At 31.6% G+C, this 12,249-nt stretch overlaps 1 protein-coding gene and 1 long non-coding RNA gene across 5 annotated transcripts; both read right to left on the bottom strand.

Moving 5' to 3' along the window:
- Positions 1-755: 755 nt before the first annotated feature.
- On the bottom strand, positions 756-3,205 carry LOC103501547 (probable glucuronoxylan glucuronosyltransferase F8H). The gene is made up of 3 exons (XM_008465160.3): positions 2,287-3,205; positions 1,572-1,813; positions 756-1,454 (listed from the first exon to the last, which is right to left on the bottom strand). Exons 1-3 carry the CDS (start codon positions 2,917-2,919, stop codon positions 989-991), a joined length of 1,341 nt encoding a protein of 446 aa, XP_008463382.2. The 5' UTR covers positions 2,920-3,205; the 3' UTR covers positions 756-988.
- A 6,456-nt stretch (positions 3,206-9,661) lies between these two features.
- Positions 9,662-12,239, bottom strand: LOC103501557 (uncharacterized). Of its 4 annotated transcripts, none has more exons than XR_540348.3 (6): positions 11,310-12,239; positions 10,893-10,942; positions 10,557-10,755; positions 10,392-10,475; positions 10,069-10,117; positions 9,662-9,973 (listed from the first exon to the last, which is right to left on the bottom strand). It is a non-coding gene; the product is annotated as an uncharacterized LOC103501557 (long non-coding RNA). The 4 variants fall into 4 exon arrangements; XR_007816261.1 differs by having other exon boundaries at positions 10,557-10,720; XR_001764465.2 differs by having other exon boundaries at positions 10,392-10,755.
- Positions 12,240-12,249: the final 10 nt, after the last annotated feature.

The raw sequence follows: 12,249 nt of genomic DNA, 5'->3' as shown, positions 1-12,249 counted from the left end.
TAACAATTTGAAAAAAAAAAAGGAAAAAATGAAAAACCACGAAAAGAAAGACGATAAAAGGGATAAAAGGGAAAGACAAATCTGAAATATTATATGGGTTTTGTTGCACGACCCTAAATATTTTACCCTTTATTATATTTATGAAAATTTTTCTAATATTTATTTAACTACTTTTAGTTATCAAATTAAATATAACTTTTTAAAGAACTATCATGAATATATAGTCCAAAAACATGAAACTATTTATAATAAATATGGTAAAATTTATCAAGTCTCTAAACTTCATTTGAAAATTTTACTATATATATATTTTTTTGTATAGTTTTGATATTTTTCTATTTTTAAAAATGCCCATAACTTAAATACCTTTAACTAATATTAAAGGTAAAAATATACATATACATTACATAATATTTTTTTTTAGTACAAGTGAAATTAGAGAATTGTATTCAAATCTCTTGACTTAAAAAAAAAATACAAATATCAATTGAAATAAGTTTTTATAACTAAGTAATTAAATAATTAATTAATACAAAAATCTATTAAATGATACTAACTTTAACTAATGTCTCACTAAATTTAAAAAATTATTAGTGGTCTTAAATTAATTATTTTACATATCTTAAAGAAAGCATTAACTATTATAAATGACGTAGTCTAATTTTAGATTTTCATAATTTTCTTCTTTTGAAAGTATTTGATTTTAGACTTTTATTTTTATCCCTTTGAATATAGACTTTGAAGAAACATTTACATTTACAAAATTGTGGATTTTTTTATTTGCTGTAGGGGTTGGATGTCACCATCCCATTTTAAGTTTTAACTAACTATTTCCCTTAAAGTTACAAACCGATTTCTAACCACCAACTCTTTACCATTAGTCACGTGTCGCCTCTTCAAATAATAACCCTCCATCTGTCCCGGTGAAGCCAAAAAACATTTTTGTATCCAGTGAACACATGCATCTGGCATCCTACGTTTCTTCCTTTTATTGGTTCAGAACCCTAAGACTCCTAAACGACCTGTCCAACTTCTCCGCCAGGGCACTTAGAACTTGCCACGTGGCGTCTTGTGGTTGGTTTGGGTTATGGAACAGTAGGGCCCGCCGATTTTTGGGGTCCCAAAGGTTTTTTTGAATGGCGGTGAGATTGGTCGCCGCCACGCGTTCGAGAATTTTCCCCAATTTTCCGACGTCTTTCTCTGCTACCGTCAACGATATTCCCGGCCAGTCCACGGCGGCAGGAAACGGCAAACGGATACCGTCGGCTATGATGACCGGCACGCAACCAAGTGCAACTGATTCAACCAACCTCGGACTCCACGGGGCCCACCCTAAAGGACATAAACAAAAAACAGAACGGGCAATCTCTAACCGGTAACCGGCAAATCGATGCCTTCTGAGGTAAAACCGCCGGTTGCGGTGGAATTTCTTCCAAATCGCCGTCCGAACACGACTGAAGAAAGTCAAAGCCACCACCCAAATTAAAAATCCATTTCAAAATAACACAATAATGATAAACAATAAATAAAGACAATCTTTCTTTTTTTTTTTTTTTTTTTTTTTCCCTTACTTGCCGTAGAATCGGCCACTGACGTTTTTGGGATTGACCTCCATTTTTCCCCGGAAAAACGCGAATATATCTCTCCGGCGGCCGTCAACGACGGCGGATTCCATGAATTCCGGCGAAATATAAGGTGGTATTAAAATATTCTCAACATCTTGACATGGGTGCTTAGATTTGACTCCAAAAGTCTGTAAAATGATTGAGTTCTTCAAGAATTCCGGTATTCCGTTTGCTATTGCCATATCTTCCTTCAATATATTCAAACATAAACAAACCCAAAAATTAAAATTAACATCCCAATTATTATATCCATAATCTTTCAATCACTTAAATCAACTTTTTTTTTTCAAACAAAATTCATTTCAACATTAATTAAAACCCATCTGAAATTTAAAATATTACCTAAAATAAATTAAATTAAATTAAGTAATAAGCAAGATACTATTGCGTACTTGGGTTTTGAGGAAACCCCAATCACACAGCAGATAAAATTCAAGAAGTATTTTTTCATGTTAAATCATGGTTGATGTTCAAATGTTATTGACTAATTCTAGTTAAATCATCTGACTAATATCAATATAAATTAATTTGAGAGGAAATAAGATTTTCATGTGTGGACACACCATTTCTTAGACCACTATTTTGATGGTTTTTGTGTTAAATTTTCTTAAATCAGATAAAGATAAATTTAATATTATTTCAGCCAATTGTTCTTTCTTACCAAGGAATGGAAACAAGCGCCATAGTCATGAGAAGCAACGAAGACGTGGTCTAAGCCACGGCTACGGTTCCAAAACGGGAATTGGCCGGAGATGACGTCGACAGCAGAGGCCAAAAGAGAAGGAGCATGGGCAATAGCCGGAAAGCCATTAAAGGAGCTAAAATTACAAGAAACATAAACAGGAACAAAGAAGAAATCAGCTTCAGAAGGGTCCAAAGTCCTTACATGGCTCGTCAAAAGAGCCCTATGAATGGCCACCTCAGAAGCAAACAAATGACCACCGCACCGAGCGTCAGAAAGCCAATTGGCGTTGAATTCGGGCGGCAAATCGTAGACGAAAATTTTCAAGTCGTTGGTATTGTCATGAAAATCAAAAGTGGATTCAACAAGAGCTTTTGAAGGAAAGGGTTTGGAATTGGAGAGATGATGAATTAGATTTGGATTTGGGTTATTATTATGGGTTAGGAGAAAAGAAGCGAAGACATAGAAGGAAAAACAAGTAGAAAGAAGAAGGTATTTGGAAGATTTGAAGCAAATTAGTGTATTTTTTCTATGATTGATGATATTGAAATTCAAGAACCTTTTTTTCTTGGAGGTTCTTGAAATCTCCACCATCTTAGGAAGAACAATCATGTTATATGATACTCATTTTTTGGGTGGATAAGCACATAAGATAGAAAGTATGGATTTTGTTTATTTGGTGGGTGATGCTTAGAGGGGAAGAAAGAGAAAATGGTGTATGTTGGATTTGGAGTTAGCCAAAGATTAAGCAACGGCCAAAAAAAGAAAACTTTTCTTTTATCAAAATTTTGATAGGTTTTCTTTGTAATTCATAATTGGAGTTTGGTTGAATTTGCCAAACTATTGAAGGGGAGAGAGAGAGAGAGAGAGAGAGAGAGACATGATAGGGGGAGAAGATAAATGACTTAGGGAGTTGGGATTGTTATCTTGTGATTTGGATTTGACTATTATTTGAAAAGACTAAATTGCCCTTTAAAGTGTTTTTAACATAGATAAATACATGAATATGTGTGTGATTGTGAGGGAAAATACATTTTTGCATCTCCATTTTTAGGTATAGTTTTTATTTGGTTGGTAGGTTTTAAAAGTTAATAAGCCTTAGTTCTAAATTTATAATGAGTTTGTTTTTAATTTAGTCACCATGATTCAAAATGATTTTAATCTATGTTTCATGTTTATTTTTCGTTAAAGACCTACTTTCATTTGTTATGTACCAATTACTTTAAAATAATTAGAAATAAAAAAATTAATTAAAAATTTTAATAGCTAAACTTAATTAATTTATATTATATTTTAAATTAATTAATAAACATTATCACTAAAGAAAGGAACCAAGCGGTTAGTGAAAAAATTAGGCTAAAAGTGTTAATTTTAAAACCCAAGTTTAGTCTCTCAATTTTCTAATACAAGCTTGTGATAATTAATGAGTTAATAAAATATAAAATTGATATTACTTAGTCTCGAGGTACATGGATACTTAGGCCAAACAAAGAGGACTTCCTTGATCCAACTTTCCAACGTATTTCTTGGGCCAAAACATTGATTTAAACATAAAAAAGGAAGATAAATATAATTTGGATAGTAATTCTAGGGACAACGGTGTATACTAATATTTTAAAAAAATTATAAATATAGAAATATTTATTTGTGAAAACTTATGTTGTTAATAGACTTTCATGGTTTATCAATGATAAATCACCAAAGATATGTTCTATTATTGATAATAGATCAAAGATTCTATTAGCCATAAAAGTATGTTGTTTTTTTTTTAAATGTTGCTATATATGTTAATAATTTAAATTTAGTTGTTTATATATTTGTAATTGTCTTTAAAAAAAAATGAGAATAAACTTTTGGAGTTGTAATTTTGTGTGTCACTAAGTTTTATGTCCAATAAATTTTATAATTTGAGAACCCTAACATAAATTATGAAACTATTGTTTGATAAATCATCTATTTATAGGATTATCAATGATTATTATTATTATTTTGAATAATAGGAGGATTAATCTTATGTTGTATTAATTTGTAAATGTTTGGAAAAGGTATGGGTAGGAAATGAAATGGACATCGGAATACCAAAATCTAAAAGTAGGTGAAACGTAGTAGTTCTGTCCCTATTAATTATAGAGTTAATACCCGACAACTTCATTAAAATATTTAGATATACACATAACCAAACCACTAAAAACAGATTAAAGCTCCTTTAATTATTAATTTATTCTAAGTTAGACTTTATATTTTTACCAGAACCATATATGGGTCAGTCGGAAAATTTCATACTTTACACACTAACTTCACTTAAGGTATGTCAGGCCGACTGGCTTTTAAAAGTAGGATGAGATGTACTAAAGTCTACAAAAATATGAAAGAAAATTTTGTGGTATCTATAATAGTACAAACATAAAGAGATGGACTTAGTGTAACATTATAATACTAGAAAATAACTCACGTTCTTCTCTTTCTAATTAATATCCTATATTAAGAATATATATATATATATATATATATATATATATATATATATATATATATATATATATATATATATATATATATATATATATATATATTAAAGAGAAAATAAACTAATTACATAAATTGTTATGATGTGAGTATCCAATTAGGGGAATTTTAATAGGGTTGGAGTGAGAATAAGACGACTTCTTTGACCCATTCCAACAAATATATATCTACTTTTGGGATATGAGAAAGAGGAAATTAAATGAAAATCCTATGACTTTCAAATTAGAAACTGGAAACTCAATTGCTAAATCTCTAACATCACATTCTAAAATCCTAATCGACGATTCAAGGAAAATGATTAGGATTTTGGATTACCCTTTGATCGAAGGCCAAGATATAAGGAGAGCTAGTTCCTTACTCTAAGTTCAAACACTCCACAGATAAGGTGATCAAACTTACTTGAATGTTTTTTTATATGCAATCCTAAATCAAGAATTTGCAAAAAAAATGGTGACAATGGTGCATTGTCATCTATAGAGGATTTTCATTGATTGAAAACTTTAAATCTCCATTACTAGAAAAATGGTCAACGATGACAGTTAAATGTTATCATATTTTAAATTCATGACAATTATTTTCAGTCATTGCTTCAGCAGAAGCAAACATGGAAAAAGTCTATTATGACAGCTTGAAAGAACTGGCGCAATAGGTTTTTTCATGACAGGAAATAAATGTCATGTATCTCTTATTGATGATAGATAATAACTATCATTATTTATATTTTATGACAGAAAATAAATGTTACATATCTAGTATTATTGACAGATAATAAATGTTATTATTTATATTTTATGACAATGACTAACTGTCATCATTTCACTTAGCATGACTTTAATTGACTGTCAAGAATACCTTTTCCATTACAGTTTTTTTTTAAATTAAAATGTCATATACTCCTCCATTATTACATTTGTTTCTTGCCCTATTTATTTTTCAGTCTCTATTTTTCTTGCCGCCCTGCCATTACACAGACCAATTCAAGCACAAAGTACTATACAACACACCCATATGGAAACAAACCGTCAACGCTTTAATATATATACGTTAACATACACTTTGTAATATTTGTATAATTGTTGATAAAGGGTTTGTCCAATGATAGAATGAACATACATGTTTTGGTATCAACAAACTATTTAAATAAGTACATTTCAACCAAAATGTTGCTCAAACCTATAAAAAGGCCTATAAATCAATCAATTGCTCTAATATGACTTCATTGCTCCAATGAATTCTTGCAAAACTTAGTAAGAAAACAAAATGAAATTTTAGAATATGACTCTACACATCAATATAAGAATATAAAAAATGTTTTACCCTTTGTAATGCCAACATAAAAGGAGAATAAATTGATTGAATCTACTTCACTCAATTATTAGTTCTCAAAACCTATTAAATGTTACTTCTTTATGATATATATATTCAAACTTTTTAATTAGTAGTAAGTTGATGTATGCAATTAATTTATTGTAGGTACTTATACTCACTCATTATTGATTTGAAGAAGGTACCAAAGTACGTTTTTGTAGATCCATCTCTTATTTTAGCTGGCCATAGTACTCGAGAGATTAGAGCTCGAAACCTTTGTAGTAGATTAATGACTTCCAAATAAGATCAATTGGTTGTTGCTCCTTATAATCTTAGGTAAGTATTCCTGGATAAATATAATTTTAATCAGTATAATTTTAATCAATTTAAACTTGCATTAATTAGTACCAAAATACTAATTACTTGCATGTATATTTCATTTCGGGATCATTGGTCATTAGTAGTCATTAATCCATATGATGATGTGGTGTACCATCTTGACTCGTTGAGAACAAGCTCCTGAGATGATATTAAATACGTAACGAACATGTAAGCTAACTATGTTTATGTTTTTTTTTTAATCACTAAAGAAATTAGTTCATTTTGATTTATACTATACTTTGGGAAATGTAGGGCCTTGACGATTTTCCAATCTCATAAGAATTTGAAAAAGACCAGAAAAACAACGCAACATTCTGAAAAGAGGTAAAGGTAAATATATTTATAAAATTATTTACAATTTAATTTAGCACATAATCTAATATGCATTGTTATTTGGTTTTGTATTGTAGTGTCCTTTACAAGTAAATACTGTTGAATGTGGATATTATTGATGGAAAGCATACGAACGCAGCGGAAAACAAGATTGGATTTTTACCCTAATTGCAATTAAACTTAATTTAGTGATTAACATGTATACTAAACACAACCCTAATGACATTAAATTAGGGTTAAAAGAGTTACTTACCTTTGTAGCTTCCCAAAGCTTTAAATCTTCTCCCCAACTCGAATCAGACTGCCATTAGAATTTACCTGCTATTCTTCGGACTTGGAACCAGATTGTGAGACTCGTTTAAGTAAAAAAAATTAGAGAAAGAGATGGAAATTGGAGAAGGAAAATTAGGGTTTGAGATTTGGAAGAAAGGCTTATTTGTAATTCAAAATTACAAATTGGCAAAAAAAAAAAAGTCTTCTTTCATTTGCATGTAATTAGACCACTAAAACCCAACACCTCACAATCCACTATTCATTAGTTGATTTATTCACCATTTCATTTTTTCTTAGTGGGCTTGGTGACATCACCATAAGTTTCCACATAGCCCACTAAGAGTTAGTGGAATTATCCAACAAAATGTTAATTTTTTCGACTAACTTTGGTCAAGAGGCAAAATGGTCATTTGACCATTCTAGTCAAACTCAAACTTTAACTTTTCAAGTCAAAAGTCAACATTTCGACTTTTTACCATTTTGTCCATCTTGACTAATTTCGACCTCCTGAGCATGAATCTGCATTCATTTTCTTGAAATTCAAATCACATTTGAATATAAAGTCGGTCAAAGTTTAACTTTTCAAAGTCAAAAGTCAACATTTTGACTTTTCACAACTTTGACCATTTCCACCAATTTCGAGCTTTTGAATATGAATCCATATTCATATTTTGAACATTTAAATCACATTTAAACATAAAGTCCTATAACCGACGGCTATATCACATATATTCATCAGTTTCTTTCTTTACATCTTGTTTCTTAAGTCCCACTGATCCACTATTGAATCTTTGGTTTAAGGTCCAACCTATAAACCGAGTCCCTCTCAGGCCAATGAGAGGGCGGGATTCCTTGTTCAAGACTTGGATTCAGTCCTTAAGAGAACAACCTATCTACTAACCCTAAAGCGGGTAGAGGTGAATTACGTCTTATACCCTATGTCCCTAGTCATTCATTCAGTCTTACCTCTGAAATGAGAGGCTTATTGGGCCAACCCCGTTGAGCTGCCCTCACCTATGCAGATCTAAGGATAATACCGTTTGAACAGAAGCTCATAGTTAGCTCAGGATTAAGATTAAGTTACCTAGGTCATTATAATCGAAATAGTCAGTTTATATAGTGAACAGTGTTATAACTTAAAAGTGAATATTTCATTGTTTCAGTCTTATGCAAACTCTTTACATAAGATGCACCCACTTCCATGTCTCTACATGAATGATTTAGGATCACTTCGTTTATACTAACTACAAAGCGGGTTGCATCCATAGCGATTCTAGAATAAGGCGCCCAACCTTCTTCATTCACTATAGACCATTTGGGCTTTATACTCGAACTTGATCTAAGTTTATGTCTCTACATAAAGTTTAAGTCCACACTAGATAAACTTTGAACCTTAGTTTATTGGTTTCAAGATTATAATATTATATTTTCACTAATAAGTCCTCAATAACCACTTTATTGAGTAGAATATAGTATTAAACTACAAACTACGAGTTTTACAACATAAATTCCAACAATTATGTCATGATATACATGCGCGAAATTGTGAGTAAGGACACATGCATTATTACTGATGCAGTATGTTTTTAAACTACTTACATTGTAACGTTATAAATAGTATAATATGTGATTTTTTTAACAAAGTGTCTACTCAACTTTTTATGTTTTACAGATTGATACGAGAAACTCATACTCACAACTTGAATTGGATGAAGTACGAGTGGGGTGGGCTGAATTTTTAGTTTGGTACATATGATAAACACCTAGATATGATCTTATTAATTTTGTAAATGGCTAACATATGAGAATGCCCGTAACCTTTTTTGTGTAAATGTTTTGTTCATAGCCATTATACTTATATACATGAGGCAATAGATGCAAAGGGATAAACTTTAGTTTTGGTAGACAACACATGTTTGTTGATTTTGGAATAGGCCACATATAGGAAATTTTAGTTGGTTATATTTGGATTGAAATTCTGTAATTGTTGATGACATTGTTGAGAAGAATGAAATAATTGTTGGTTTACTTATTATACTCAATTATTTGTCATTTTTTTGTTGTGTAACTACTGGTTGGAAAGGAATGTACCTAATGTAGGAAACAGAAAATGGAAAATTTGTATGTTTAATATATTAATAAATGATATACATAACGTTAAATACATGTCAAGTATACTATCTTACGTGAATAAAATATAATATTTTACTTGACGATTTTTTAGTATCAACTATACAATTTTACTTAACGTGTAAATATTGTCAAGTATGCGATCTTGAGGGTAGATTACTTGACGTCCATACAGTGTCAAGTAAACGTTTACTTGACGGTTTATAGTGTCAAGTAAAGGTATACTTGACGTCTTTTTAATGTCAAGTAATTTGACTATACTTGACAGTCGATTACTTGACGCTTTTAAAAACGTCAAGTAAAGGTTTACTTGACACTGTATTAACGTTAAGTAATCCAATTTTTGTAGTAGTGATCTCAATATATCATTTCTCCCCTCCCCCGAAATATAACTTTGAAGTCATTTAAACTAATATCAAGGAGTTTAACCACTTCAAACCACTATATGAACCGTTCTTCCATCCAACAACACAATTCCAAAATGGTCTCAAACTCTACAAACCTTAACTTCTTCATACAATTCAATTATGTCCACAAGAAATCCCAACATCACAGAATTTCAAAGAGAAAACCGTGAGCTTTTCCTCAAGAGAAAAGGAAAATCAAGAAAATAAGCTTGAAATCCATACATGAAGCCTGGTCTTGACAACCCATCAAGGATTTGTTGCAATAGTTGTAGCAGCTTTAGCACCAAAAGCAACCATCATATTAGCACCTATTGCCATGAGAGTATCAATGAAAAAAAATGGATAAAGTCGTAAATTGGGGAAAAAATAAAAAAAGAAAAAAAAAAAGAAAAATCAAACTAACCATTAGAGCCAAGAAAGGTTTTAAGCTGCCCATATATTGTGAAATAAACCTGCCACAAGCAAATATTATGTCATGCGAAAGAAAAATAACTGCTACTATTCTTTAACAAGTGAAAACAAACCAAGTTATACACAAATCAAGCACTGAGGTAAACCTTGTTTCAAGGTTTAGAATATCGTAAGGAAGTTACACAAACCTAGTAAATAACATTAGGGTAGCTAATATTGCTTCACATCCAAACTTATGAGATTCAAGTACACAAAGACAAACCGGAATAGGAACTAAAAAAATATTCTGGTTTAAAAATATCACAAGGGACTTACAGCCCAGTTAGGCAGTAATGCAAGCACTATAGCTGCACGACCTCTATACATTCCACATAGCCCCTCCTTACGAAAAATTTGTTGCTTGAATAGATAAAACAAAACAAAAGTCAACAGAACAAAAAACACCATATATAATCAAAGCACTTCAATTGTAATACAAACCCTTCAACCAACTATAACTGCTTGAATGGATGTTTATATATATAATCAAATCCTATTGCAACTTGTACAACCCATGACAAGAAAAATGGCATATCAGCATAACTTTGGTACAAGGGCCCGAAGTTCACCAATTACAATGAGTTATGGATTAGCATCACAAACTTCTGCAATGGTAACCAAAGTCATTTGTTCCAAGCACCTTAAGTTTGTAGAAAAATATTGACTTCAGTTAAAGTAGAAATTGGTCTCATTTGGTCATTTTAAAATGAAATAAAAATATAGAAAAGCATAAGGGATTTTACACATAAAACACAATCACAAGCATGTACCAAATACCTCAACTGGCGTGGTGATTTGATCATTTTCTGACTTCTTACATCTTGATCCTACCACATAAAACAGAAAAAGAAGACTAATTTTTTAATATGACATAAGGCTTTAAGGGTCCATTTCTTTTTCAGCCAACTGAAGATCCTCAAATAAGATCTTCATTTTGTTAACACAATGTGATAGTTCATTTTCATCACAGGTGACTTTTCTTTAAAACAAAAAATATAAATGCACAATTTTCCTAAGATACAAGAGATGGCAAAGGCAGATGAAAAGACAACAATGGTAATATAATGGGAACTAGAGTCCAATCAAAGCCTACACACATCTCCTTGGTAGAAACGAGATGTTCATAACAACGTAGGTATATTTGAGACAACATTATCATTTGTTTGGAAAAAGAACATTTTGGGAAAGAGCTACCTTCTGTGAAGAAACATAGCTTTTCAACCTACTTTGGAGCAAAGCAAGAAGGTAACCGGAAATATTTGTAGCAACCAACAATACTGCCCTTGCAAAGAGAAATTAAACATTTCATGTCACCAATAAGAATAAATAGCATAAATGAATGGTTTTATTTACTAAGAGTGATGAATGAAAATGGCAGGGATGATACACTTTTTATTCTACCCAAGTTGGGTATTGCAGTCATCGTAGTTAAGTTCAATCTCTCAAATTGCGTTGTTTCCTCTATCTATAACAAAAAAGAGCAGCTACTTCCCACATAAACGACATCAAATTTAAAGGTGCAAAACTCATTTTCTCAACATCTATTCCAGCAATAAACTGAAAATTGAAATGCTTATAAAAAATCATACAAGTGCAATCATTCACGATTTAAAACACATCGACAAGGAGAAACAGCAAGAAAGTTCATCAAAATCAAACGTGCACATCAAGAGACGCCAAAAAGAACCAAAGAAAAACATAGAAACAAAAAAAAGAAAGAGAACATAGCATGAAAATCAATTTTCCTGAACAAAAATGATGAAGTTTCTGCGTAAAGGATTTCCTTTCCGACGGATGAGGCTTCTAGTAGATGGGTCGCTAGGTGGATCATAAGAAATTTTAGATTGAGAACTGGAGAGATGGGTCATCGTCGATGAGAAACCGAGTCGTGTGGTGTCAGCTTTGTGGGTCGCTGTCGATTGAGAAATCTAGTAGGGCTGACCAAAATGTCGTGGCCGGTCGACATCAATGAGAAACCGAGAAGTGTGGTCGAGATGTGATTTCTTTTGGGACTCCATGGTTTGGTGTCGATGAGAAGTGTGGCCGAACGATAGGTGTGGAGATGGAGAGGATTGAGATTGGGGTTTTCGGAGCCTTTTCGTGGAGATGTAGAGAGAAAGAGGAGATAAAAAAA

The sequence above is a fragment of the Cucumis melo genome, chromosome 12, assembly GCF_025177605.1.
Source record: "Cucumis melo cultivar AY chromosome 12, USDA_Cmelo_AY_1.0, whole genome shotgun sequence".
Taxonomy (NCBI): Eukaryota; Viridiplantae; Streptophyta; class Magnoliopsida; order Cucurbitales; family Cucurbitaceae; genus Cucumis; species Cucumis melo.
Note: the sequence above shows the minus strand (reverse complement) of the source record. Positions and strands in the feature narration are given on the sequence as shown.

Bases quoted from the DNA above. Each gene is read 5' to 3' on its own strand.
- LOC103501547 (XM_008465160.3), bottom strand. From the start codon at position 2,919: ATGATTGTTCTTCCTAAGATGGTGGAGATTTCAAGAACCTCCAAGAAA. The intron at 1,814-2,286 runs GTAAGAAAGAAC...AATATATTGAAG, and splicing joins GCGCTTGTTTCCATTCCTTG to GAAGATATGGCAATAGCAAA. The intron at 1,455-1,571 runs GTAAGGGAAAAA...GACTTTCTTCAG, and splicing joins AGTGGCCGATTCTACGGCAA to TCGTGTTCGGACGGCGATTT.